Source organism: Sinocyclocheilus rhinocerous, unplaced genomic scaffold, assembly GCF_001515625.1.
Source record: "Sinocyclocheilus rhinocerous isolate Xijiao unplaced genomic scaffold, SAMN03320098_v1.1 scaffold1664, whole genome shotgun sequence".
In the NCBI taxonomy this organism is placed as follows: Eukaryota; Metazoa; Chordata; class Actinopteri; order Cypriniformes; family Cyprinidae; genus Sinocyclocheilus; species Sinocyclocheilus rhinocerous.
In genome coordinates, this window is record NW_015625582.1 from 179,370 (window position 1) to 203,535 (window position 24,166).

General features: G+C 35.7%; 1 protein-coding gene across 1 annotated transcript; it reads left to right on the forward strand.

Moving 5' to 3' along the window:
- Window positions 1–1,518: 1,518 nt before the first annotated feature.
- Window positions 1,519–22,559, forward strand: LOC107753639 (solute carrier organic anion transporter family member 2A1-like). The gene is made up of 14 exons (XM_016569851.1): window positions 1,519–1,650; window positions 9,455–9,592; window positions 10,990–11,152; window positions 12,645–12,860; window positions 12,949–13,047; window positions 13,154–13,290; window positions 14,649–14,724; window positions 16,464–16,628; window positions 16,795–16,987; window positions 18,988–19,135; window positions 20,535–20,695; window positions 20,825–20,889; window positions 21,348–21,468; window positions 21,664–22,559. The coding sequence occupies exons 1-14, from the start codon at window positions 1,591–1,593 to the stop codon at window positions 21,782–21,784; spliced, it is 1,863 nt and encodes a 620-aa protein (XP_016425337.1). The 5' UTR covers window positions 1,519–1,590; the 3' UTR covers window positions 21,785–22,559.
- The last annotated feature ends 1,607 nt before the right edge of the window (window positions 22,560–24,166 follow it).

A 24,166-nucleotide genomic window follows, 5' to 3' on the forward strand; every position in this document is an offset into this window, starting at 1 on the left:
TTGTCAGAAAAAAAACAATGTTACAACAATGAATTTCAATGAGACGTAGCTGTGATGTAACATTTATGGCCACTTCCGTGAGATCTCTTGTGCCAAATCTTACTCATTTCCAAGGTTTCGCTTCACTTGACTACAGAACAATGGAGACTTGAGGCCCAGGGGAAGGCCATTAGAAAATTCTAAACCTCTAAAGGTAAATTAAAGAAAACATTTTTCAATATATCTTGCAATACAGAAAATGTCTTCTGCTTGTATCAGGTTGTAGGACTTTGACCCCTATAGTGCAGTAATGGACAAAGACTCACATGGGCTTCGGTCATGAACGTCAGTATGACACAGTGAGCATTAGAGTAGGAGAATTGGACTTTCTGGTTTGGTCGTAATTACACTGCAAGTTTCTATTCTGTTAGGCAAAGAGTAGGCCTACAGCATAACACCTCCAAGCCTTAATTGTGCTTTGGAATGTCATTGTAAACAACTCATGCTCCAGCAACTGTGTGGTGTCTGCCTGTCATATCCTGATTCAGGAGTTCATTGTGACTTTATTTGAAAGTGCTGTTAAAAACTATTGAAGATTTGCTACTGTAAAAGCAGTGGAGCAAAAATCAGACGCACAGACCACTTCAATTTAAAACTCACAAAGACGGCTACTATGTAATTACTGATACCAAGTCCTTAAGAAAGAACTAAATGATTATAGCATGCAAATAGCAACAATTTTGTCTTAACTCCCTTAATAAACAGTGATTTGGAGTTCAAATAGATAATGCAATATAAAGTTTTTGGATTTATTTTGCAGGTGTTCAGGTGTATTATATTAATACCATTATTTGGGTCAGTTTTGCCATATGTGTATGTTTTAGTTAAATTAACATACTGTATAGCGGACCCTGAGTAAACAAAAAGATGTAGGCCTGCTACTGTTTAATCAGCATTATTATTCTTCAGTTATGCGTACATGTAATTAATGTACCATATTCAGAAATAAAGAAAAGCTAATTTACAAATAGTTTTATAATTTTTATACAATTTCTACACATTTTAAATGGGCTAGCCTATATCTGTTCACAGATCACTGGATCTACTCATCTTAAACGTCATCATTTTCATATTTTCGTCATATTTAAAAAGTATATTATTTTAAAATATGGAATTTGATAATAGATAACGTTATTTTAGAAATGAGTAAGAAACACTTATGTCAAATAAATTATTACAAATGCGAATTCAGTGAAATAACGCCATGCTTACAAACCGAAAAGCAAAAGTGGCCTATACTCCTGTTCTCCGGTGTCATTAAACTGAATCCAGTTAAATGATTTACACTGTTTATGATACGTGTTTGCACAGATTCCTTACCGAGTGTGCAGTAAGTCCGTGTAATATGAGGAAATGAGAGGTGGGGGGGGACTATCACCAAAACAATCGCGCGTGGATCAGTGGGCGGAGTCTGTGAGTACTGGGCGGGGCTCGTGACATCACTGATAATGGTCATATAATCCCCCATAGACGATCACCGATGTGGAAACGTGTCTAGTTCATCCTTGTCGAAACAAGCCTAACAACCAACTTCACCTTTTATAGGAAAACATGGACATATACGCCAAAGACATAAAGAAACCCAAGCCAGCGTTGTTTTGTAACATAAAGGTAAATTATTATCATTGTTTTATGGTTATTGATGAATATTATTAGTTTATAATGATGATCCAATATTCATACAATAATACTTTTAAGTTTAATATATTAACTTAATTTGTTCAAGTTCAATATTTTTTTTTTTGTTCACTGTCATTTAGTAGATGCATATTTTTCTCTATATATATATTTTAACAATCTCTAGACACTTTAAAAAGCAATTTACAGTGATTGCTGTTGTTGCTCTGGTGATAGTGACTTGATAGTGGAGGTACATTATATTATTATTTATGCTGTCATGACTTTTATTGTCTTTGGACTTGGAACCTGAACTTTTGTCTTTAACACTCACTCATGAGTTCTTATAATAGAGCTTTGTTTTATTAGTTCACAGTCCTTTAAAAAAAAATAGGGGAAAAGACCTTTAATAGCATCTAATAATATATATAATCAAACCACCAAGACAATGTGTGCTCATCTTTAGGGTTATAAAGTTGTGCTGTTTCCAATCCTGTATCCTCTGCTCATCTGCATTGTGAATATAGTAAACCGTTCACTGGAGCTAATTCATTATTTCATGCTGGTATATTTTCTGTCTTTCATTTGTAAAGCCCAGATTGTTTGAATCCCTGGATGTTTAATTCAAGGTGTTTGACAGTTGAAACAGGTTTTGCTGATTGAGACTGTCAGTGCAGATAGACTTCTGTCATCTTGAAGCAGCTGTGGAGGATGAGGACCTCGGCCCAGGGGGCAGTACTGTATATCAGAGGGCTTGCCAGAAGCGATGCTTAGTTGAAGTGCAGCATTAACTGCATTCGCATTTTACTCTCAAACAAATGTCTGTGGAATGTAGGGGATATTAGACAAAAATATGGTTCTGTCATCTCTCACATTATGTCTTCTGTGAGTACAATGTTTAATTATGATGTTTTTGTGTCTGGAAATTGCTTGGATAAAGATCTCCCTGACCACAGACTGTTGTGGCGTCAAAACTATTTCATCTTGGCTTTGCCAGAGAATCATGGATTTATTTGCAATTGATATCTGTTCATTTTCCCAAGGAGTATTCTGTTTTTCTTTTAACATGATACACAGATCTTGACCAATATTAACTGTGTTTACATGCACCCAAATGATCCATTAGTAATTGGACTCATGCCTCAGTAGGACTGAAAAACCTTCATGTAAACATCTAAATCAATTCGACTGAGCTGAATCTAAATTAAATTTGAATTGGTTTGAAAAGGGTGGTGTAGACCTGAAACAATCCATTCATTAGGAAAAAACTATGCATGTAAATGCTTGAATACAACTATCTTCTCAATCAGATTCACACATACCTTGCACGCCGCATGTTTAAAAGGGCCCTTTAAGGAAATAATCTGTTTACATACAGTTCACTACTTACAAATGTGCATATCTTTATTTACATCTTATGAACTGATCAGTAAAGGAGACTGATTTGACTAAATATTGCTTATAAAGAACTCTTGACATATACTTGTCAACAAGTCAAAAATAACAGTTATACCCATGGTAGGTCCAGTGGCATTGTAGCAGCTTTGTTCAGAATGTAAACCAAAATATGAACCGGATTGCAGAATCTGAAATAGAAAATGAGTGCGTGTAAACATACCTATTGTTTGCTTGTTGCGCTTCAAATTCACGGTGATCGGTTGACTTTGCAATTAGGCATTATCGAAAATTCCATCGGAGTTTGTCTGGAGTTGCATCAATCCTTTAGACTCATACCTGCTCAGTCCTCCACCTGTCTGCGAATCACCTCTGACAAACCAGCCCAAACGTTGTTGGTCATATTAGACAAGAAAATTTGCTCACCTAAGTGTTTCGCACCTACTTCAGATCTGTTTTGTGTATTTGTGAAAACTGTTGGCACGGTACAACAACCTTAAGCTGAAACGATTCCAGTGAAAATCATTGTTTGGAATTACAATAGACAGTTTGACATGACACAGATGCAGAAGAGTCTGCATAGTTTTCCTTACTCTATTCTATGGAATTGCCCCCTTATTAGAAACTATCTGTTGTTGTGGACATTTATTATTAGTGAATGAGAGTTCAAGTAGAGAGAAGCTTCATACACTCTCCAAAATCAACTTAGCTGCTGCTAAAACTTCTGCTTCTCTGTGACATTCACGTAGACTTTATATGTTTGCAATAAGGGTGTGAGAGTTTACAGGTATGTCTAAATGGATTGAGTTTGTGTCTGGGTGACCAATGTTAAATGGACAGGTTTTGCATATGTGTATTTTGTTCATCTGGGTGAGTCAGGCAGTGATGACGTATGTTGAAAGAAGGTGTAGAGCATGATGTTCAATGTACTTGGCATGTGTTTACAATCCTTAAACCCCCCTTTTTTAGATTTAAACTGATTTGAACAGTCAGGTAATGCTGATATATGACATGCAGTTTTTACATTTTTATTGTTTTGCTTTCAAATATTTAGTACTTTTTGACTATTTTAGCTCTTTTTTCAGCTTTTCTGTATTAGCAGGTTACATAACAGAAACATCTTCGCTGTTAAGCTGCCTTATTTCATGTAAATGCAGGATGGGTTTTCAAAAGAACAATTTCTGTTGAGCTTGTCATTAGAAATTGCAGAGAGGGAGTGTTGTTTATTTGGGTTACAGGTCATTGTAAGATTGCAGTTGTTGAAATAAGTAAAATATTAAATAAGACTGTCACATTGATCTTGCATTTTTCCATTTATTCTATCATCAACTGATTTGCTCTTGGCAGTATGCACGATTCAAAGGTTCATTTACTCTTTACTAGGAAAAAGATTGGTTGAATCTGTATTGCATTAGGGTTAACCAGCTCCTCCAGATTTTTTCACTTGATTTCATTGAATCGTTGCTGACAACCTCTAACTTTTTTAGTGTCCCATTTGCAAGGTTTTCTTTGAAGCCATATGTGAAAATCTGTGAATACAGACATAGCTAGCAAGTTCGTTGTTTTCTCAAACTTGGACTTGAGAGATATGATTATTTGTAGTCATTATTAAATTATGCTTGTCATCACTAAATGTTTTCTTGTAAAATGCATCGAATATAGAAATGGGTTGTGCTCATTTCAACCCAAAGTGAAACAGCGTCTGAATGTAGTGTTATTTTTGTGGCTGTGGTGAACAGGATGGGCAAAAATGATTGGAACATTGGGATTGTACTTTTTGACTGTTTAAGCTTTATATCCTGAGGAAATCCGAAAATGTCTGCTTAATGACTCCTGTAACACGTGATAGCAGTGCAGAGCAGAGATACACGTAAAACATCAAACTTCAAAGTCAGTTTTCCCCTGATTCTCTTTACTCAGCAGGACTCTTCATGCAGCACAATAGCTGCTGAGGAGGGGGAAAAAGTCCAGGTCTGGACAGACGACAGGATCTGCTTTTCAGCACGTTCATCGAATCTTTCACCACTGGTTTTCTATCTGTGGAGTTTGAATCACTCACTGTGTCCTAAAAACATTAGGCCGGATCTATGATGTCAGTGCAATTCAAACATCATTAAAATGCACTGATGATTCAAAACTAATGGCATTCTATCAAAGTCCCCTAAAGGCGCATAATTAAGTTCACTCGGTGGTCATCTTGCTTTTTCTCTTTTGTCAATAGACAAACAATTTCCTATTTTCTTGAATAGGGAAATGAAAGTTTGAATTGACCAAAATCTCTAAATCTGTTTGACAAGATTACAATCCAATAATATAATGCAGTCAAATCTGACAACAAAAGTATCATATATTTTGCTTCTTAACTTAAAGGAATAGTTCACCCAAAAAGGAAAATTGTGTCATTATTTACTGTATGTCGTTCCAAACCTGTATAAGTTTCTTTCTTATGTTGAACACAAAAGTAGATATTTTGAAGAGCCAAACAGTTGATGGTCCCCATTGACTTCCATAGTATTTCTTTCCCTTCTATGGAAGTCAATGGGGACCATCAACTGTTTGGCTCTTCAAAATATCTACTTTTGTGTTCAACATAAGAAAGAAACTTATACAGGTTTGGAATGACATACAGTAAATAATGACAATATTTTCCTTTTTGGGTGAACTATTCCTTTAAATCATGCTGTAAAACTATATTTTCCAGCACTTGATCTTAACCTGGGACCCGGGTTGTTTCTAAATAATAATAATAACCTGATATAAAAACACATAAAATCAAGGTGTAAACTAAATATTTATTTTTTAATGCATTTTTTGCTCATCAAATATTTTTATTTAAAAAAAAAAAACAAGCGATTCTTGAAACTTCTCATACGGTATATTGATCCAGTTTCTGTTAAAGGGGTCATATGATGCTGCAAAAATGAAATCGCATCATATGACCCCTTTAATACATTTTTTAAAAACAAGCAACTTTTTCAAAATTTCAACATGCCAAATGAAATATTATACACAATATGAGGGACATATTCAGATTTTTTTTTTTGAACAAAACTGCTGAGAACCACTGTTTTACAGACTAATGTGATAAAGAGTAAATGAAAAGCTGATGCCTCCATGAAAAAGCATTTGATTCTTTTTTTCCCCTGATTTCCTAGAACGCGTAAAGCAGCCTGCCAGGGCTTAAATGCTTGAGGTAACAGTATGACAAATGTCTGACAATAATTTTCTCTCACATATGGCAGGATTGTTTTATATTTGAATTATTCTTCCAAAATTCCAAAAACAATTCACACATTGCTTCAATACAAAACAAATATTTCAGCATGCTTTGTGCTTACCCAAGGCTACTTTGTCATTCACGATGCAGTGAGTGATCAAATGCGTGCCAGCTCTGCAAAAGATTTACGACTGCTTGTGGAGAATTACACACCTATGAACCTGCCAGCTGTAATTTGCGTAGGAACGTGTCAAGTCATTCTGTGCATATGCTATTGCTTGCACTTTTGTTAAGACCTATTATCCAGCAATACAGTAACATGGCCTGATCATAATACACCTACTGTACCTCAGGGACACTTCTTGAGTAATGGCCTCTGGAGACAGATTGCTCATAGTGTTAGTTTATCAGAGAGTCTTGAGAAAACAATAAAAAGAGCAATCTGCTTGAGCTTCCCTGTAACATTATACGTGAAAGGTTCCAGACATGGCTGAAGCGTGTCGAATAATTCGAGCAGAACCGAATGTGGAACTGGCACTGGGGCAGAAAGAGGCACAGAGCTGCCATTCAAACATTTAACAAAAGCATTTAGTTGGGCTGCTTGAGTGGGCACAGCCTATCGAAATACTTCCATAATTAAAAGCCCATTTTCCAAAAAAACAAGAAAGAAATCGTAGCAACTGTCAAAAGCAGCTATTATGCGTGCTAACAAACCATAAAGCTGAAGATTTAATGGGAGCATTAGCTGTTCTAGAAGCCGTCAGAAAGCATAGTGCTTTGGCCTGCAACGGTTGAGAGCTGAGGAGTGGAGGAGAGGGATTTATGTCTTGTGTTTGTTTAGGAAATCCAGTCCAGATCTCTACATGCCCCATCAGATTGCTTCATGCTTCTGAGACCTCTGCGAACGTTCCTCTGCTTGTGTTCATGACGTCTTGGGCACAAAAAAAAGCATTATATCATATGGGAGCAGCTGCCTTTCTCTCATACACAAACAGGGAAACGTTCCAATTTATGAGCTTTTATCTCCACTGCATTTGGCTTATCGCCAAGAGCCTCTCTCTTGAGAGAGAGGTGAACAAACGCTGCTAACTCTCTAGACAAACATTACTATCAGTGCATTTGCCGACCAGTACAACAAGTAAACATGACTATCTCTCTGCTTCAGCCATTTATGCTGTGTTATGCATAGTATGCATCTAAAAAAAAATCAAGGAATTCTTGATTTTTTTTTTCTTCTAAGTTTAAGAGTCATTGGTGATTCTAGGATTTTTAAAACATTTGCTGGGAGGATAATTAATAAATTTTACACATATTTCAACTGAGTTGGAAAATGTTGATTTATCCCTATATAAATTAAGTGTTTATTTAAAATATAGATAAAAAGGACAGGTACTGCAGTGTACTGTGCAAAAAATAAAAAATAAATACTGAGATTAGTTATACAAATATTTTGTTTATGATGGATATTAAGGTTGCAATTCCATTTGTTGCCACTAGTGGGATAGAAATGACACATTTCAATTAAGTTCAATAAGTTTTGTTGTGTAGTTTCATTTTGCATTGGAGTAGCCTATTTGGCTGCCCATAACCAGTAATCTTAAAGGGTCAGTTCACCCAAAAATGAACTGTCATTAATTACTCACCCTCATGTCGTTCCAAACCCGTAAGACCTTCGTTCATCTTCAGAACACAAATTAAGTTATTTTTGATCAAATCTGAGAGCTCGCTGACCCTCCGTAGACAGCAATGCAACTGCAATATTCCCAGGTCCAGAAACGTAGCAAGGGCATCGGTAAAATAGTCCATGTGACATCAGTGGTTCAACCGTAATTTTACCAAGCTACGAGAATACTTTTTGTGTGCAAAGAAAACAATAATAACATAATTTATTCAACAATTCTTCTCCCTGAGTTACTGTCTTCCGCCATTTTGGAGAGTACCCCAGAACGTAATCCGCGTTGTTTACGGTTGAACCACTGATATCACTGTTTTACCAATGTCCTTGCTACGTTTCTGGACCTGGGAATATTGCAGTTGCTTTGCTGTCTACGGAGGGTCAGAGAGCTCTCAGATTTGATCAAAAATAACTTAATATGTGTTCCGAAGATGAACGAAGGTCTTACGGGTTTGGAACGACATGAGGGTGAGTAATTAATGATAGAATTTTCATTTTTGGGTGAACTAACCCTTTAAGGCTTCCTTAAAGAGCCAATCAGATTTCAGATAAGGCTGATGTCCACATGGCTCCACCCCTAGCTCTGCCCCTGGCCACACCCTATAGTTACTTAAGCAACTTGTGATAAAACTGAAGTTTTCTACCAGATTTTGATTTTGAAATGTGAGTGTTGCGCTAAAAATGCAGCAAAAATGATTTGAGGTTGCAGTAAATTGTAAAAGGGTGGGGTTTAATTGGTGTAAATCAGTGGTTCCCAACCATGTTCCTGGAGCCACCCCAACAATGCACATTTTACATGTCTCCTTAACCAAAAACATGCAAAATGTGCAGTGTTGTGGGAACTCCAGGAATGTGGTTGAGAGCCACTGGACTAAATGAGAAGTGTAATTTTCACCAGAAGTTTGAGTTGACATTTTGATTGCATTAAAAAAAATTGAATGGCAAGAAAAAAAGATAAAATAATAAAAGTGTCACTTACTAATCGAAAGCAGAGACACCACTGCTCCCAATTTTCCATTTTATGAACTGTCTTTGTTTGATCACTTATTTGCACAATAAGGAGCTTTTGGGGCGATGGCTGCTTTTGATAGCCGGATGAAGACAACTGTGTAAATCTTGAAGGTGTTTTTAGGAGCTCTACGGTTTGGATTAAACTGTATTGCCTTTTCCCTTTTTTTCTGATTAGGGACATGTTACAAACCAAACACAAGTGAATTTAGATATATTGTGAAATCAGTGTGGTTAACCTTCATGTGCTGAGGTGAGGCAGTGAAGATCAAAGTCCCAGGTCTCACTGTCTGTAGAGATATAGAAGGGAGCTCTAATTTTTAAAGAGTTGTTCAGCTCCAAATGTGCTTTTTTTTTTTAACTCCCATGTGACACAGTAACAACATACTGATGAATGCTCCTGTTTAGATTATAGAACATCAAGTTCCTTAAAGCATATGAGAATTTTTAGTACCCTTATGTATGACAGTTCTTGTACACTTTGTTGCTCTCTCTTCCTGTAGGTCTTTGTGTTGTGTCATGGCCTGCTCCAGCTCACTCAGCTCTTGTATAGCTCTTACTTCAAGAGCACCATCACCACAATCGAGAGACGCTATGGCCTGGACAGCCTCTCCTCAGGAACCATCTCTTCCCTTCACGAGGTACAGGTCACATAACCGATATTTAACCGATATTTAAATTCTACGTATTTTGTCTTAATAGAAAAAAAACCTAAAAACGAAAATCAGTCTCTAATGCTACAAGTGAAATTAGGCATCACAGCTTCATAATGTTCAGTATGAAAACAAAGAAGAGATTTATTTTGAAACTATATAAGAGTGGTAAATTATTAGTATTTTTTAAAAACTAATTTTAAGTGAGTGTTAAATGACAGCAAAGATAATATAAATGTAAAAATAGGGGGGGGAAAGCACGTACAACATAATATCCAATCTACAGGTATCTAATATTGGCTAATAAACCAATATGATACCATTATTACATCCCTCATTATATCATATACGAGGTATTTTTGTAATAATGAATCATGAAATTATTAACAGTAAAACGGTCAATCCAGACCATCTTAGATCAAAATGAATGCTTATTCAGGCTTATGTACAGAACAGCCATTCTGTTATCAGCAAAAAAAAAAAAAAGTTAAATAACCAACCAGTGTTATTTTAGTATCATTGATATACTATTATAATTTGTGACCCTGGAGCACAAAACCAGTCTTAAGTCGCTGGGGTGTATTTGTAGCAATAGCCAACAATTCATTGTATGGGTCAAAATTATAGATTTTTCTTTTATGCCAAAAATCATTAGGATATTAAGTAAAGATGATGTTCCATGAAGATATTTTGTAAATTTCCTACCGTAAATATATCAAAACTTCTTTTTTGATTAGTAATATGCATTGCTAAGGACTTTATTCGGACAACTTTAAAGGCGATTTCCTCAATATTTAGATTTTTTGGAACCCACAGATTCCAGATTTTTAATAGTTGTATCTCGGCCAAATATTGTCCTATCCTAACAAACCATACATTAATGGAAAGCTTATTTAGTCAGCTTTCAGATGATGTATAAATCTCAATTAAAAAAAAAAATTGACCCTTCTGACTGGTTTTGTGTTCCAGGGTCACATTTGTATTAGTGTTTTAAATTAGATTTTATTTTTCTATCTTCTCTTTTCACTTTAATTTTAATTAAAGTTTTAGTAATTTTGTTGTGTTTTTGTCATTATGTCTATATAGGTTTTATTTATTTTATTTATTAGTTTGAGTTTATTTCGTTTTAGTTATGTTAGTACTTTAAGGTAAAACAAAAATGAGATATGATAAATTAACAATAATTACCCTACAACCGATACGGACTTTCTGATGAGGCTGGTTATTCAGGGAAGCTTAAACTAGTTAAGCTAGACACAACATATGACTACAGTATACAGTATGCTGGTCAACAAGGAAGGGGCTGAATACTGTATATTACTGTAGGTATATACATGTAATACCAAATGTATGTGACTTGTTTTTCTTTCCCTTTTTTTTATTAGGTAGGGAACACAGTGCTTATAGCATTTGTTAGTTACATGGGTAGTCGGGTTCACCGACCTCGCTTCATTGGACTAGGCGGCCTGCTAATGTCCATCAGTGCCATGATCTTAGCTCTACCTCACTTCCTGTCCCAGCCCTACACCTTTGACTCTGTCCTGCATGGTAAGTGTCATTCAAGCCATTAGCATCCCTATTCATCTCGATAGAACCATATGAAACCAATTAATGTGAATGTATTTGGAAATCTTACACATCTTTTGGAATGAGCTCTGCATTCTTTTTCTCCTAATTTTCTGTCTTAGTTTGTTTTTTTTCTTCTGCATGTTAATATTGTTTCATGCCCCAGAGTAAAGGATCTTAGACTCTAAGCTCATCAAAATGATAATATCACCATATTCATTTAAAAAGGCTCAGGACACTTTGAAGAAAACCAGACACAACAAAGAGGGGATCTAAAATAACACAGCTGGATGATAAACATGAGCTTAGACATAACAGGGTAGGCAGGTCTACAGGAAGTTACTGCAGAGAGACTCCATTTTGACCCTAGTCTCCCTTCTTAGACAGGGTTAAGCATTAGTTTGAGGAAAAAAATCATGAAGAAATAAATGGATTGAAGTTGAAAAGGGAACGGAGAGAGAGAAAAGGCGAAAGAGATGAGGACAAAGTAACAGGGAGATACTGTTAAGATAAAGCTGCCTGATTTCTCTCTGAAGAGAAAATCAACCGGAATTTACTTCAAGAGATAACCGTTATCTTGGACCTTTTATTTTTGCTTCATTCTCTCACTTCCCCTGCTTCTTCCTGCAGATGCTGTCATTTGGCCATACACATTGCAATGCTATGCAAAGCTTAAATTAAATATGCAGCCACTTACATAAGACCTTCAATGCATAGCTCTCATTTGTTTTTTTCTTTTACTCACCTTCATGACGCTCCAAACCTGTTTTGACTAAAACAAAAGGAGTTGTATCGTAGACGGTCCAAGCTTCTTATTTGCATACAATTAAAGTGAATGGTGTCTTGTCTTTGTCTTGTCTTTATTGTATGGATAAGAGTAGTGCTGTCAAACGATTAATCACGATTAATCGCATCCAAAATAAAAGTTTTTGTTTACATAATATATGTGTGTGTGCTGTGTACATTTATTATGTATATATATAAATACGCACACATACAGTACATATTTTGAAAATATTGACGTGTATATTTATATTCATAATTTATATTATAAATAAATAATTTATTTAATATATAACCATAACATATTTTTCTTAGATATATACATACATGTGTGTGTATTTATATATACATAATACACAGTACACATATATTATATTAAACACAAACTTTTATTTTAGACGCGATTAATCACGATTAATCGTTTGACAGCATTAGATAAGAGCAATTTGGACAATATACTTAACTCTATTTGTGTTCATAAAAGTTTGAAACATTATGATGTGAGTAAATGATGAACGATTAACCGTCATGAGCACATTCACCCCTCAAGTTCACACTTAAAATGCAGAATGTTTTGTTTTCATCATTCCAGTAAACTTTTATGAAAGTTTCTAAACACAGATATTTGGACGGATGATGTGAACTGGTGGTTAGGATGAATATGGTGTATTTCTTTGTCTCAATCCCACAGCGAGCAAACAGGACATGTGTTATTTGCGTGCGAATGCAACGGGTGCTGAGGCTTGTGGTCAGGAGGATTCACGGAAGCTTGTGGACACCAGTAAATTTTGGGTGTTAATGGCTACGGCCCAGCTGCTGTTTGGAATCGGTTCTGTCCCCATCCAACCTTTTGGAATATCTTATATAGATGACTTTGCAGGGGTTGGGAATTCTGCTCTCTATATTGGTACATTTTTTTTCATGTTTTTCATAACGTTATTTGAACTTTAAAGAACTGTAAAGATTAATGAGGTTCCTGTTGTTGCATGTTGCAGCTATTCTCTTTGCTGTGTCAGTGTTTGGGCCGTCCTTTGGATACCTCCTGGGCTCTGTGGTTTTGCGGATTTATGTGGATGTGGACAGAGCCAGCACAGGTTTGTTTACCTTTTAAATCACAGCAAGAAATTATTCCTTTTCTTTATGTTATTGTTCAGTGTGGTCAGCTGCGGTGTTACATATTATGCCGTTTCTTTCGTCTAGGGGAGGCATTGGAGTTGACCCCTACTGACCCTCGATGGGTCGGTGCATGGTGGATGGGTCTGCTCATCACTTCTGGAGGTCTTGCTCTCACCTCAATCCCTTACTTCTTCTTTCCCAGAGCACTTCATGTAGAGAAGGTTAATCACACTTTTGTATTAATAACAAATGAGCATATGTATGGCACTGATTCCTGAGACATTTGATCAAAAATACAGAAAATATTGAATAATATTATTACATTTTAAAATAAGAGTTTTATGTGTTAAAATACATTTTAAAATAACTGGTTTTTATTTTTATGTCATTTAAAATGTAATTGATTCCTGTTATGGAAAAGCTGAATTTTCAGCAGCCATCACTCCAGTCTCCAGTGTCACATAATCCTTCAGAAATCATTCTAATAAGCTGATTTGGTGCTAAATAAACATTTCTTATTTTTTATCAGTGTTGAAATGCATTTTTTCCCAATAATCTTTAATGAACTGAAAGTTAAAAAGAACAACTTTTCTTTTTCTTTGTTTGGCATTACTGTCACGTTTGATCAAATTAATGCATCCTTACAGAAAGTATAAATTTCTTGAACAACATTTTTTTGAACAGTAATATATATACCTGTAGTATACCTCTTTTATAAGGTTTTACAGCTGTACAGTATTCCTACTTTTTGTAAAGAAGATAAAATGGGCTCTAATCTTAAAATCTTGTATTTTCCATGTCACAACCATTATATCTCCATCAATCAAACTCTAAAAACATGTTTGGGAACTTTAGGTAATTTCCCTAATTTAAATCAAGTCTGAGCTACCCACAGCAGAATGAAAATGTACTACTACATTTATCATGTGCATGATGAGCAAAATATGTCTATTATGTCAACGCTATCAGTGTGACAGGTCTTCTGTCGGGCAGTGGTGGTAGTTCATTAGATGCACCAAAGTTCGTAATCATCCTCTATTATCCATTCATTAATCCAGTCCAATCCAATCCATTCGAAATAATCGGTACATACACTTTTTTTATTTTTGCTTTTTTTTAGCATGTTTGTCTCACTGCTTAATAATTACTGATTATTTTGTATATTCCTTCTCTACTGTATTCTAACAGTTTTTAGGGAGAAATCCCAATAACACAACTAGCTGCCATCCTGTCACGATCAATTTAGATAATCTGTGTGTTTGACAGTGTGAAACTAGTACACCGTGTTTTTTTAAACTGATATGCAGTAGGCAATGCTTCTACATTCACAGTGAGAAGCTGAGACTGTTACCATATTCCTGAAATCTCATCACCATATGCCATCTTCTTTAAAAAAAAATAAATAAAAAAAATTTATAATAATAATTGTGTAAAAAAAAAAAAAAAAGGTGTAGAATAAGTGACAAAAACCTTTCTTGGTTCAAAAATATAAGCAGATGAATAATTAATTACTGTAAAAATACTTTTTTATTTTTTTTTTACAAAACAAACAGACCAATTTGAAAATCTTCTTTTGCAGCCTTTTGAATTGGAAGGTGACATCTTGAAAGAAGACCCCAAGAAGTCAGAGGGCTCCATGCTGGATTTCTTTAAAAGTGAGTCCACTCTAATTGATTCATTATGAGACTTACCCATTAGTATTAGTATAGTAAGGCCATTTTAGTATAGTTATATCCATTTAAATACTTTACCTACAATTAAGAAATTAAGTTGACTAGGGCAATTAACATTTCTGCAGTCCTGTGCCTGTTGTCGAGTCGTACGTGTGCTGTTTGTCAATGTCTTGTCTCTTGAGTCATACATCATGCTCAGGTTGTTAATGTAACAGGATCTGACTCGTTCTTATGAATATACTGGCCTCCAGGGCATGATTTGTAAGCAGCTGGTTTATGCATGATCATGTCTTCATTCAAGTGTATTCAAGGCCAAATTGATTTTCTGTTTCAAAATAGTTGTTCACTTGGACAATCTACTTTTATTTTTGAGAGTGTTTAGATTGAGTTCACACACACACACTGGTTTCCATGTTTTGTGGGGACATTCCATAGACATAATGGTTTTTATGCTGTACAAACTGTATTTTCTATCCCCTTACCCTAAACCTACCCTTCACACAAAAATTTCTGCATTTTTAGATTTTCAAAAAACTTAATTCTGTATGATATATAAGCTTGTTTCCTAAAAAAATGTCCCCCAAGGTCAAAATTTACTGGTATTACAATACTTGTGGGGACATTTGGTCCCCATAATGTAGGGAATACCAAGTACTCACGCGCACATACACTATATGTACAAACGTATTGGGACACACCTCTTAATTACTGAATTCAGGTGTTACAATCATACCAATTGTCACAGGTGTATAAAATCAAGCATCTAGCAATGCAGTCTGCATTTTCAAACATTAGTGGGGTGGGGGGAATGGGTTGTTCTGAAGAGCTCAGTGGAGCGCTGGATGGAGGGGTGTAAAGCACACCACCACTGGACTCTGGAGCAGTGGAAACCTGTTCTGTGAAGTGACAAAACACGCTTCTCTGGTTGGAAGTCTGATGGGTGCTGAGTCTGGGTTTGGCAAATGCCAGAAGGACATTGCCAGTTTTGGTAAGGCCCTTTTCTATTCCCGCATGACCATAAAGACATGGTTGAATGAGTTTGGTGTGGAAGAACTTGACTGGCCTGCACAGAGCTCTGACCTCAACCCCATCAGACACGCTGGAATGAACTGGAATGGAGATTGTGGGCCAGGCCTTCTCATCAAATCAGTGCCTGACCTCTCAAATGCTCTACTGTATGAACGGGCAAAAAATCCCACACAAACACTCCAAAATCTAATGGAAAGCCTTCCCAGAAGAGTAGAAGCTGATATAGCTGCAAAAGTGGGACCAACTCCATATGTATTTAGAATCCAGTGTCATTAAAGTCTCTGTTTGTATAATTGTCAAGTGTCCCGATACTTTTGTCCATATAGTGTAGATGGTGTATATAAGACATATGCTCATATATTGGTCAAACAAATTATGTTTACGTTTGCAAATATAAAAGGTTGGTCACACTTTATTTTAAGGTCCAATTCTCGCTATTAACAAACCATTAACTATGACTTTTGCCTCAAACTCCTAATTTGCTGCTTATTAATAGTTAGTAAAGTATTTTTAATGTATTGGGTAGGATCTGGAATGTAGAATATGGTCATTCAGAATATGTGCTTTATAAGTACTAATAAACAGCCAATATGTTAATAATTGGCATGCTATTAAGCAACTAGTTAATAGTGAGAATTGGTCCCTATACTAAAGTGTTACCAAAAGGTTAAATTGGAATTGTATTTTTGCAGTGTTCCCTAAGATGTTCGCTAGGCTGCTGCTGAGTCCTGTCTTCATGCTGCTGGTTCTGACCCAATGCTGTTTCTCCTCCGTAATCGCTGGACTTGCCACCTTCCTCAACAAATTTCTTGAGCGGCAGTACAGTGCCTCTGTGGCCTACAGCAGCCTTCTTATTGGTCAGTCAACATAATTGAATAGAATACATTATATATGAGTACTACAAGTTTCAGAGAAATGTGGCAATAGTCTCAGACATTCATGTGTACAGTATTGTATTTGGAATAGATGTTTTCATACTGCAGAAGATCACTTTTCTGTGAATAAATCTTTGTTTTCTCTCAGGTGCTTTAAACCTGCCATCCATTGCTGTGGGGATGGTGCTCGGGGGTCTGATCATGAAACGTTGGGGGTTGTCGTTCAGAGCCATTCCACGCTTCTCTGTTGTAATGCTCACCATCTCCATCTTCTGCTGTATACCCCTCTTCTTCATGGGCTGCCCCACACAAGATGTTGCTGGTGTTTATGCCATTAATGGGTGAGTTTAACAGCATGTTCTTTTGATTTAACTGACTCTTGCAGATTTTTTTTCTTTTACATTCCTACATAGAGTTAAATAAATAAATAAATAAGTCAGGTCTGGCCTGGTTAGGTGAGAAACCACAAAACAGAGTGTTCTCATTTGTCTGATTGCTTCCATGTTTTTGGAATATTCTCTGTTTAAATAATTAACTCTCTGAAGACTGATTGCACAGACAGTCCTTCTGGAGAAACTTGAGCTTAACTGTCTTGCTTAAAGGCATTGTGATAAGTACATTTTTGGCAATTTCCCTCATTCTAAAGTTATGCATTTGGCTGACACTTCCAAAGCACCTTACATTGCCTTCGATGTATGCATTTTATTGAATCATGTATCCCCTTAGAATCGAACCCATGAACCCATGAATGTGGTTTGCCGCATGCTCTACTGTTTGACATACAGAAACACTTTCCATTACTTAAGATCGTTTTTTTCAAAATGCAAACAAAAAAGACCAAAATATATTGCTAATATAGAATTTAAAATATATTTACATACATATATATTATACATATATTACACTTCAGTACATTTGAAAAAATATTTTCAATCTAAATAAAGCCTGCTTATATTGTCCAGAAATATATATATTTTTTTTTAAATTGTATATTTAAGATTGGAAATATATTTTCTTTCTGGCATTTGAAAGTGTAGACTAAATATGTTTTTCTTAAGTTGTGCTAGATAGATAGATAGATAGATAGATAGAGGCCATAAAAAGTTAAATAAATGAAGAGATCTTTATAGTAGTATCTATAAATAGGGTATATAAAAGACAACCGGTCCTCACAGACCCTTTAAACACTGTTAAGCTAAGCCTGTTCTTTGTCTTCTGTCAGTGTTTGGATTCAGACCATTGTGTTCTAGTGAAAGTTTGTATCTTCGGGTCTAGATCAACTTCCAGTGAAATACTATATAATCAATGGGGCATTGAGAATAGCTCTTGTACTCTGAGCTTGAGTTCAGATCATTATACAAAATGCTGTGTCCTACATATCCGAACACTTTTACTGTGCCAGCTGGGAGGAAAGGAAATATCTGTTTCTCTGGAACGTTGTGTGTTCAAATGGGAACTCTAGTGACTTGATTATGTGCCATGAACTTTATGAACATACTCCTATTATTGTGTCATTATTGTGTGAGAACAGTTACACAGTTACACACACTGTAAGGTTTACTCAGTTAAATGGTCTACATCCTGAACCCTGACCAATGTTCTTATCAGACTTGACTGTGTCTGGATATTAAAGGAACAGTTCATTGTTTACTTGCTCTCATGTTGTCACAAACATTTATTAATTCTTCCATGGAACACAAAAGATGAAATATGAATATTGTACTGGTCGTTTATTCCAATAAAATTACAATGAATGAAAACAAAAAGCAGCATAAAACTATCATAAACACAGTAGTCCACACCACTTGTGTGCTATATTCCAATCTCTTGGAGCTATACAATAACGTTATGTGATGAACAATATGAAATTTTCATTAGTGACTGATAATCTTCCAGTCCAGTGAGATGTTACCTAATATGACTGGATCATTGAATTTGAGAACCGAATCAGTTTGATTCATAAACCAATCATTCAGACAAGGTTTATGAACTCAATCACCTAATTCATCTTTTAATAAATTTCTCATTAACATGCAAATGACAACTATAAGCATATCAATATTTTGAGTTAATAAAGACTTATAAGACTCAAAATATAATCATATGGACCATGTTTATGGTGCTTGTTTTGTCATTTTGAAGCTTGACATCCCCAGTCCCCATTTATTTTATATTAAAAGGACTGACCAAAATATCTCTTTTAGTGTTCTATGTAAGAAAAAAAAAAGTAATGAGTAATGTCATAATTTTTTAGTTCAAACTACTTCTTTAAGATTACCAATTTATAAAATGTTTCTGTATTCTGCAAGTAGAAGCTAAATTGTGTCATTCTGCCCGGCAGGCCTCAACCGTCCTGTGGTGCCAATTGCTCCTGTCCCAGCAGCGCCTTTAACCCAGTGTGTGGGGAAAACAACATTGAATACATCTCACCCTGCCATGCTGGCTGCGCAAACTTCACCATGGATCCCAAAAACCCATATAGAGTCCAGGTAAATAAATCTGACAACCAAAACAGAAATTGGTCATGAAATGTCCATACCATTATCTCAAACCAGAGCTGAGCCACTGCATAGATCTGTCCATCTAGACCTTTATTTAGCTCATTACTGAAGCCAGATAGCAGCTCAATGTGAGTCTCTGCTGTACTAGCGACACTGAGCAAATGACCGGTCATGGTCTCTTAGAGATCAATGGGTTGAGTCCAATCAATCCCTAATTAGGAATACTTCCTGGAGGAAGTGCTTTGCCTTTGGGGACTCGGAACAACTTTCAAGTGTTAAAGCTTCTGTATAATTGCCCAGCAAGAGACTTACAGGAGCAGCAGCTGATGATGAATTATTCTGTATGACACAGCACATATCATACCACGAGGTAATTATAGTGAGAAATAGACTTGGGCCTGGACTCCCTTGCTTGTTGAATTTAACACAACAGGCAATCGAGGACACTGAGTCAATAGAGCACAAGGCAAGCATTATAAGTGTTAGTATTAGCTGCATCAATGAAACAATGTTAGTGGTTGTTCTCTTTGGAACAACTTTCAAGTGTTAAATCTTCTGTATAATATCCCAGCAAGAGACTTACAGGAGCAGCAGCTGATGATGAATTATTCTGTATGACACAGCACATATCATACCACGAGGTAATTATAGTGAGAAATAGACTTGGGCCTGGACTCCCTTGCTTGTTGAATTTAACAAAACAGGCAATCGAGGACACTGAGTCAATAGAGCACAAGGCAAGCATTATAAGTGTTAGTATTAGCTGCATCAATGAAACAATGTTAGTGGTTGTTCTCTTTATAATAATAGTATCCGTTAGCTATCACTTGTAATAATGTTTGTAATGAATGTAAGCACTAATGCAGGGTTTCTAACCCACAATTAATCGTGCAAAAGTAAAGAAAATTTCTTTAAAAGGAAACAGTGACATTTATTAATTATTGTATTATTGGTTTCTTATATTATTATGCAACAAAACATGTTTGTCCTTGTTACATGTGAACCTATATTTATTGAAGTCTGGGTCAGATTTCCTTTTACCTTGTGTAGTTTTTGACGTCACGCTATCTTGTGACAGGTGAATTTGTTTCATATTGTGTATTTTAATACATAGCCTTTTACATAAAAACTATTTGTAAAGCATTTTCTCCTCATGAAAAGCCTATTTATTTATTTTTTTATTTTATTTTATTTTTCCTGCTCTCTGTGACTTTAAGCAGACCTATAGATTTTTTTATGTGTGTGTGTTTCTCAATTAGAAATAATTATGGCGACCAATATTTTTCATTCAACCAGATTTTGGTGCCTGAATGTTTGTTCTACTAATGAATGGCAAAATCTTCTAAATGTCATAGTGTAATGACATCCAATATCCCTCCACACACAGATTTATAGAAACTGCCAGTGTATTCCTGGTGTGGCCACAGCCAAGCCTGGCCCTTGTGCCAACCCCTGCCCTCACTATCTCCTGCCTGTAATGCTCCTTATATCTCTGGCCGGACTTATTGCCAGCCTAACGCACAACCCCATCTACATGATGGTGCTCAGGTGAGAAACAAACATGCATGCCAACATACAAACGCCAAAACACTGCATGTAGTGTGAGAACTTAAAATATAAGAAATCTCAAGATAGAGTTTTTGTATCTTATTTTACTCATTCTGTCTTTATCTACAGGTCAGTTCCTTCAGAAGAGAAGTCCTTTGCCATTGGGGTTCAGTTTCTGCTTCTAAGGGTTCTGAGTAAGTAAAATACCAAAACCACCTTTTTACTTTTATTAATTTATTTATTGTGAAATGCAATTTAAATTATAAGTGCAGACTGCAGTAAGTATTCAGACAAACATCTTTCCCTAAAATGTATCCTGAAAGATCATCAAAACAAGATAAGTGATAATACACAGAGTGGAATAGAGAACAGTGGTCAGTGTAAATCACAGTGTAAATGAGTCTCAGATGAGGACACTTTTCTGTGCAAGTGCAATTGCAATACTGTAAGTACTGTAGCGCCCCCTTCTGGCGATACAACAACATAGCTACTGTGTGAGGGGTACAATCAATAAATCCATCTCTGTTACAGTTCCTAAATCTGAGAATATTATTACAAACTATCTATGCCTTTTTGGTATTTTAGTGAATAGTTTATATATATTTGTTTACATTTGTAGTCAAATTATTATTTTTTCTCTCTCTTTGCTTAGCCTGGCTGCCAGCTCCAGCTCTGTTTGGGATGACCATAGACTCCACGTGTATCTGGTGGAAAATTGCTTGTGGGAAAAAGCAAGGATGTGGTTACTATGACAACAACCTCCTTAGAAACAGGTAAGAATATGTTCTATTTTGACCTCAATGCATTACGAAGGTACATTTGCATCAAATATTTGTAGCTTTTTAATGAAGTGAGTTTAAACAAACATACGCTCTGCATATATTCAGCCAAACAGAAGGCAAACTATGCTAATTAGGGTTGATAAACTGATTAGTAGCACTGATGATGATCATGACGACTTGTTGCAGGTATCTAGGACTGCAGGTGGGGTATAAGACATTAGGCATTGCGCTCCTGGCATTTATTGGCTGGAAAATGCAGCGGACCAGAGAGTACAGCTTAGAGAATAAGCCAGAGGGACCCCTGTGATGCCTCAACTCTGCTTAACCCGTCGCAGCTCACTTTTGAGAACCTTCTCAGTGAGTTGAGCCCCTGGATATTTCTTGTCAGAAACCCCTCCTTCTAACACCTGGCTGGAAATATGATGAATTCAGCTTGGACATTTCTCAAGTTGTACACTAACTTCTTGGGCATTTATTTCCACCTGCGTGTAAGCGGGGCCATAACTGGACAGATTCAGGGATTTTCCACCTTCACAGTTATTTTGGTATTAATAATTAACTACATATAGCGCTCAAAACAATTTATCATACTTATAGCCACAGTTCTCATCAAAAGATTATTTAGGATTTAGGATTGTGGCATCTTTGGGGAGGTCACAAAACTTAAGAGAAATATCTATATATTGTCCTTTTCTTTGGTTATTACACAATTTGATAATGATTCAAAATGTTTTTTTTTTTTGGTCCATTTGTATTTGAAGACTATGTGAAGGATGTGGGCTCTTTATGCCCTAATGCACACAGATACACAAGTGTGTCGAATATCAAACTGTGTGTGAGTTGAGGTGTGTAGCTTCAAATAATGATAGTAGCCTATGTGAATGTGAAGACATTTTGAAAATAGGCATCAGATGTTTGTAAAATATATTTTTATAGCTGATATTGTTGTTTTATTATACACTTTATGCATACATTTTTTTTTTTTTTTGCCACAGTTCTTAATACAAATGACAACATACTTTTCTTATTGCTGCTTGGAGTAATGAATCGTGACTTTCTGATAAGTCTTTATTATTCAGTATGTAACATTTATTTACCAATGTATAAGTTATTTCAAATATAAAATTTGTTCACAATTTGTTGCTTTTTTTTATTTTGCCATTTGGCTGGTCTTTAATGAAAGCCAATTTCTGCCACATAAGAAAAAAAAAAAATATTTACAACACAAGTCGACATTTTGTCATAATTTTGACTTTTATCTACTAATTATGACTTAATTTCAATGTCATAATTTTGACATTTTGTCATAATTGACTTTATCTTGCCATTTTGACACTTCATCTCATGATGATGACTTAATATCTCATAATGTCAACTTTTATCTCATAAATATGAATTTTTTAATGTAAATTATGAAAAAGTCACAATTATGATTTGCAAACCCATGATTTCAGTGCATGTTGTTTCGACTAAACACTATGGCACAGCTCTTTTTCCTCTACATATATGGACAAATTTATGAAGCTCACAATGTAGTAAATACAGAAAAAGAAAAAAAAAAGTTTTTTTTTTCCTTGGTTGTCAAATTTCATCTAATATTATACTGGATATTATTTATCATTATCATTAATATTATTAAAGTTACTAAGTTATGTAAACAAATTCACCAAACTTGCACAATTATAAATTATTAGTTATTGGTTAGTTATTGTAATCTATTAATTTTCTCTTTTATTAGAAAAATGGGAATTCTTTCCAAGTACCCCCTGGAACCCACTTAAGTACCCCCTAGTTGGGAATTACTGATCACACAAGCAGATTTTAGATTACCAGCTCTGAGATTTAACCACTACTCAAATTACTCAACCCCAGGCACCAACCAATTAACAAATAAATCAAGCAGTGTCAAGATATGCCCGTAATAACATATATCTATATATATATATATATATATATATATATAATCAAAAGCAGACTCTCCAGAGCTTACGGTGGGCGATACAGCATGACGTCATGTGCTGTGGGTTGATACAGCATGACGTCTTGTATGTGTGTGAGAGCGAGAGAGAGAGAGAAAGGTGAGGCCGCGCATGCGCATGCGCAGAAGCTACCCAGCCTGACAGCCGATCCAGTGCAGCATTCCCGTTTCCAAACGCACAGGAGCGCCGCTTTTTCCATCGCGCTGCCCCATCCAGACATTCACACCGGTGGGAACACGCTGTTAAACAACAAGCCCTCAAACATGTCTGTGGGTAATGACTTTGGAAACCCTTTAAGGAAATTCAAACTCGTCTTTCTTGGAGAACAAAGCGGTGAGTGTCATATTGGGAAGTTTTAAGCATTATTATTGATTATTTACAGGCGTCTGTGTACACCTGCTTGACTTGAACATGATGATGCAATTTTATTAAACATCAAATGCATAGGTCAGTGGATCTAGTGTGGCTTGTTATTTGATCTGTTATGGGAGTCACATATTTAATTTGATTAAAGTAAATTTTTTCGGGTAAATAACCAATCAGTTATTATATTATCTGCCTTTCTGTGGTTTTGTATTTGTTTCCTTCAGATATTTATTGCTGAAATGGCAAATGGGCCATTTATTTAAATATATTACGTGTCACTTCAACTGATGGTCAAGTTTAAAGACTTAAAGCTATTTAATTAATTTTTATTTCATAATATTGGT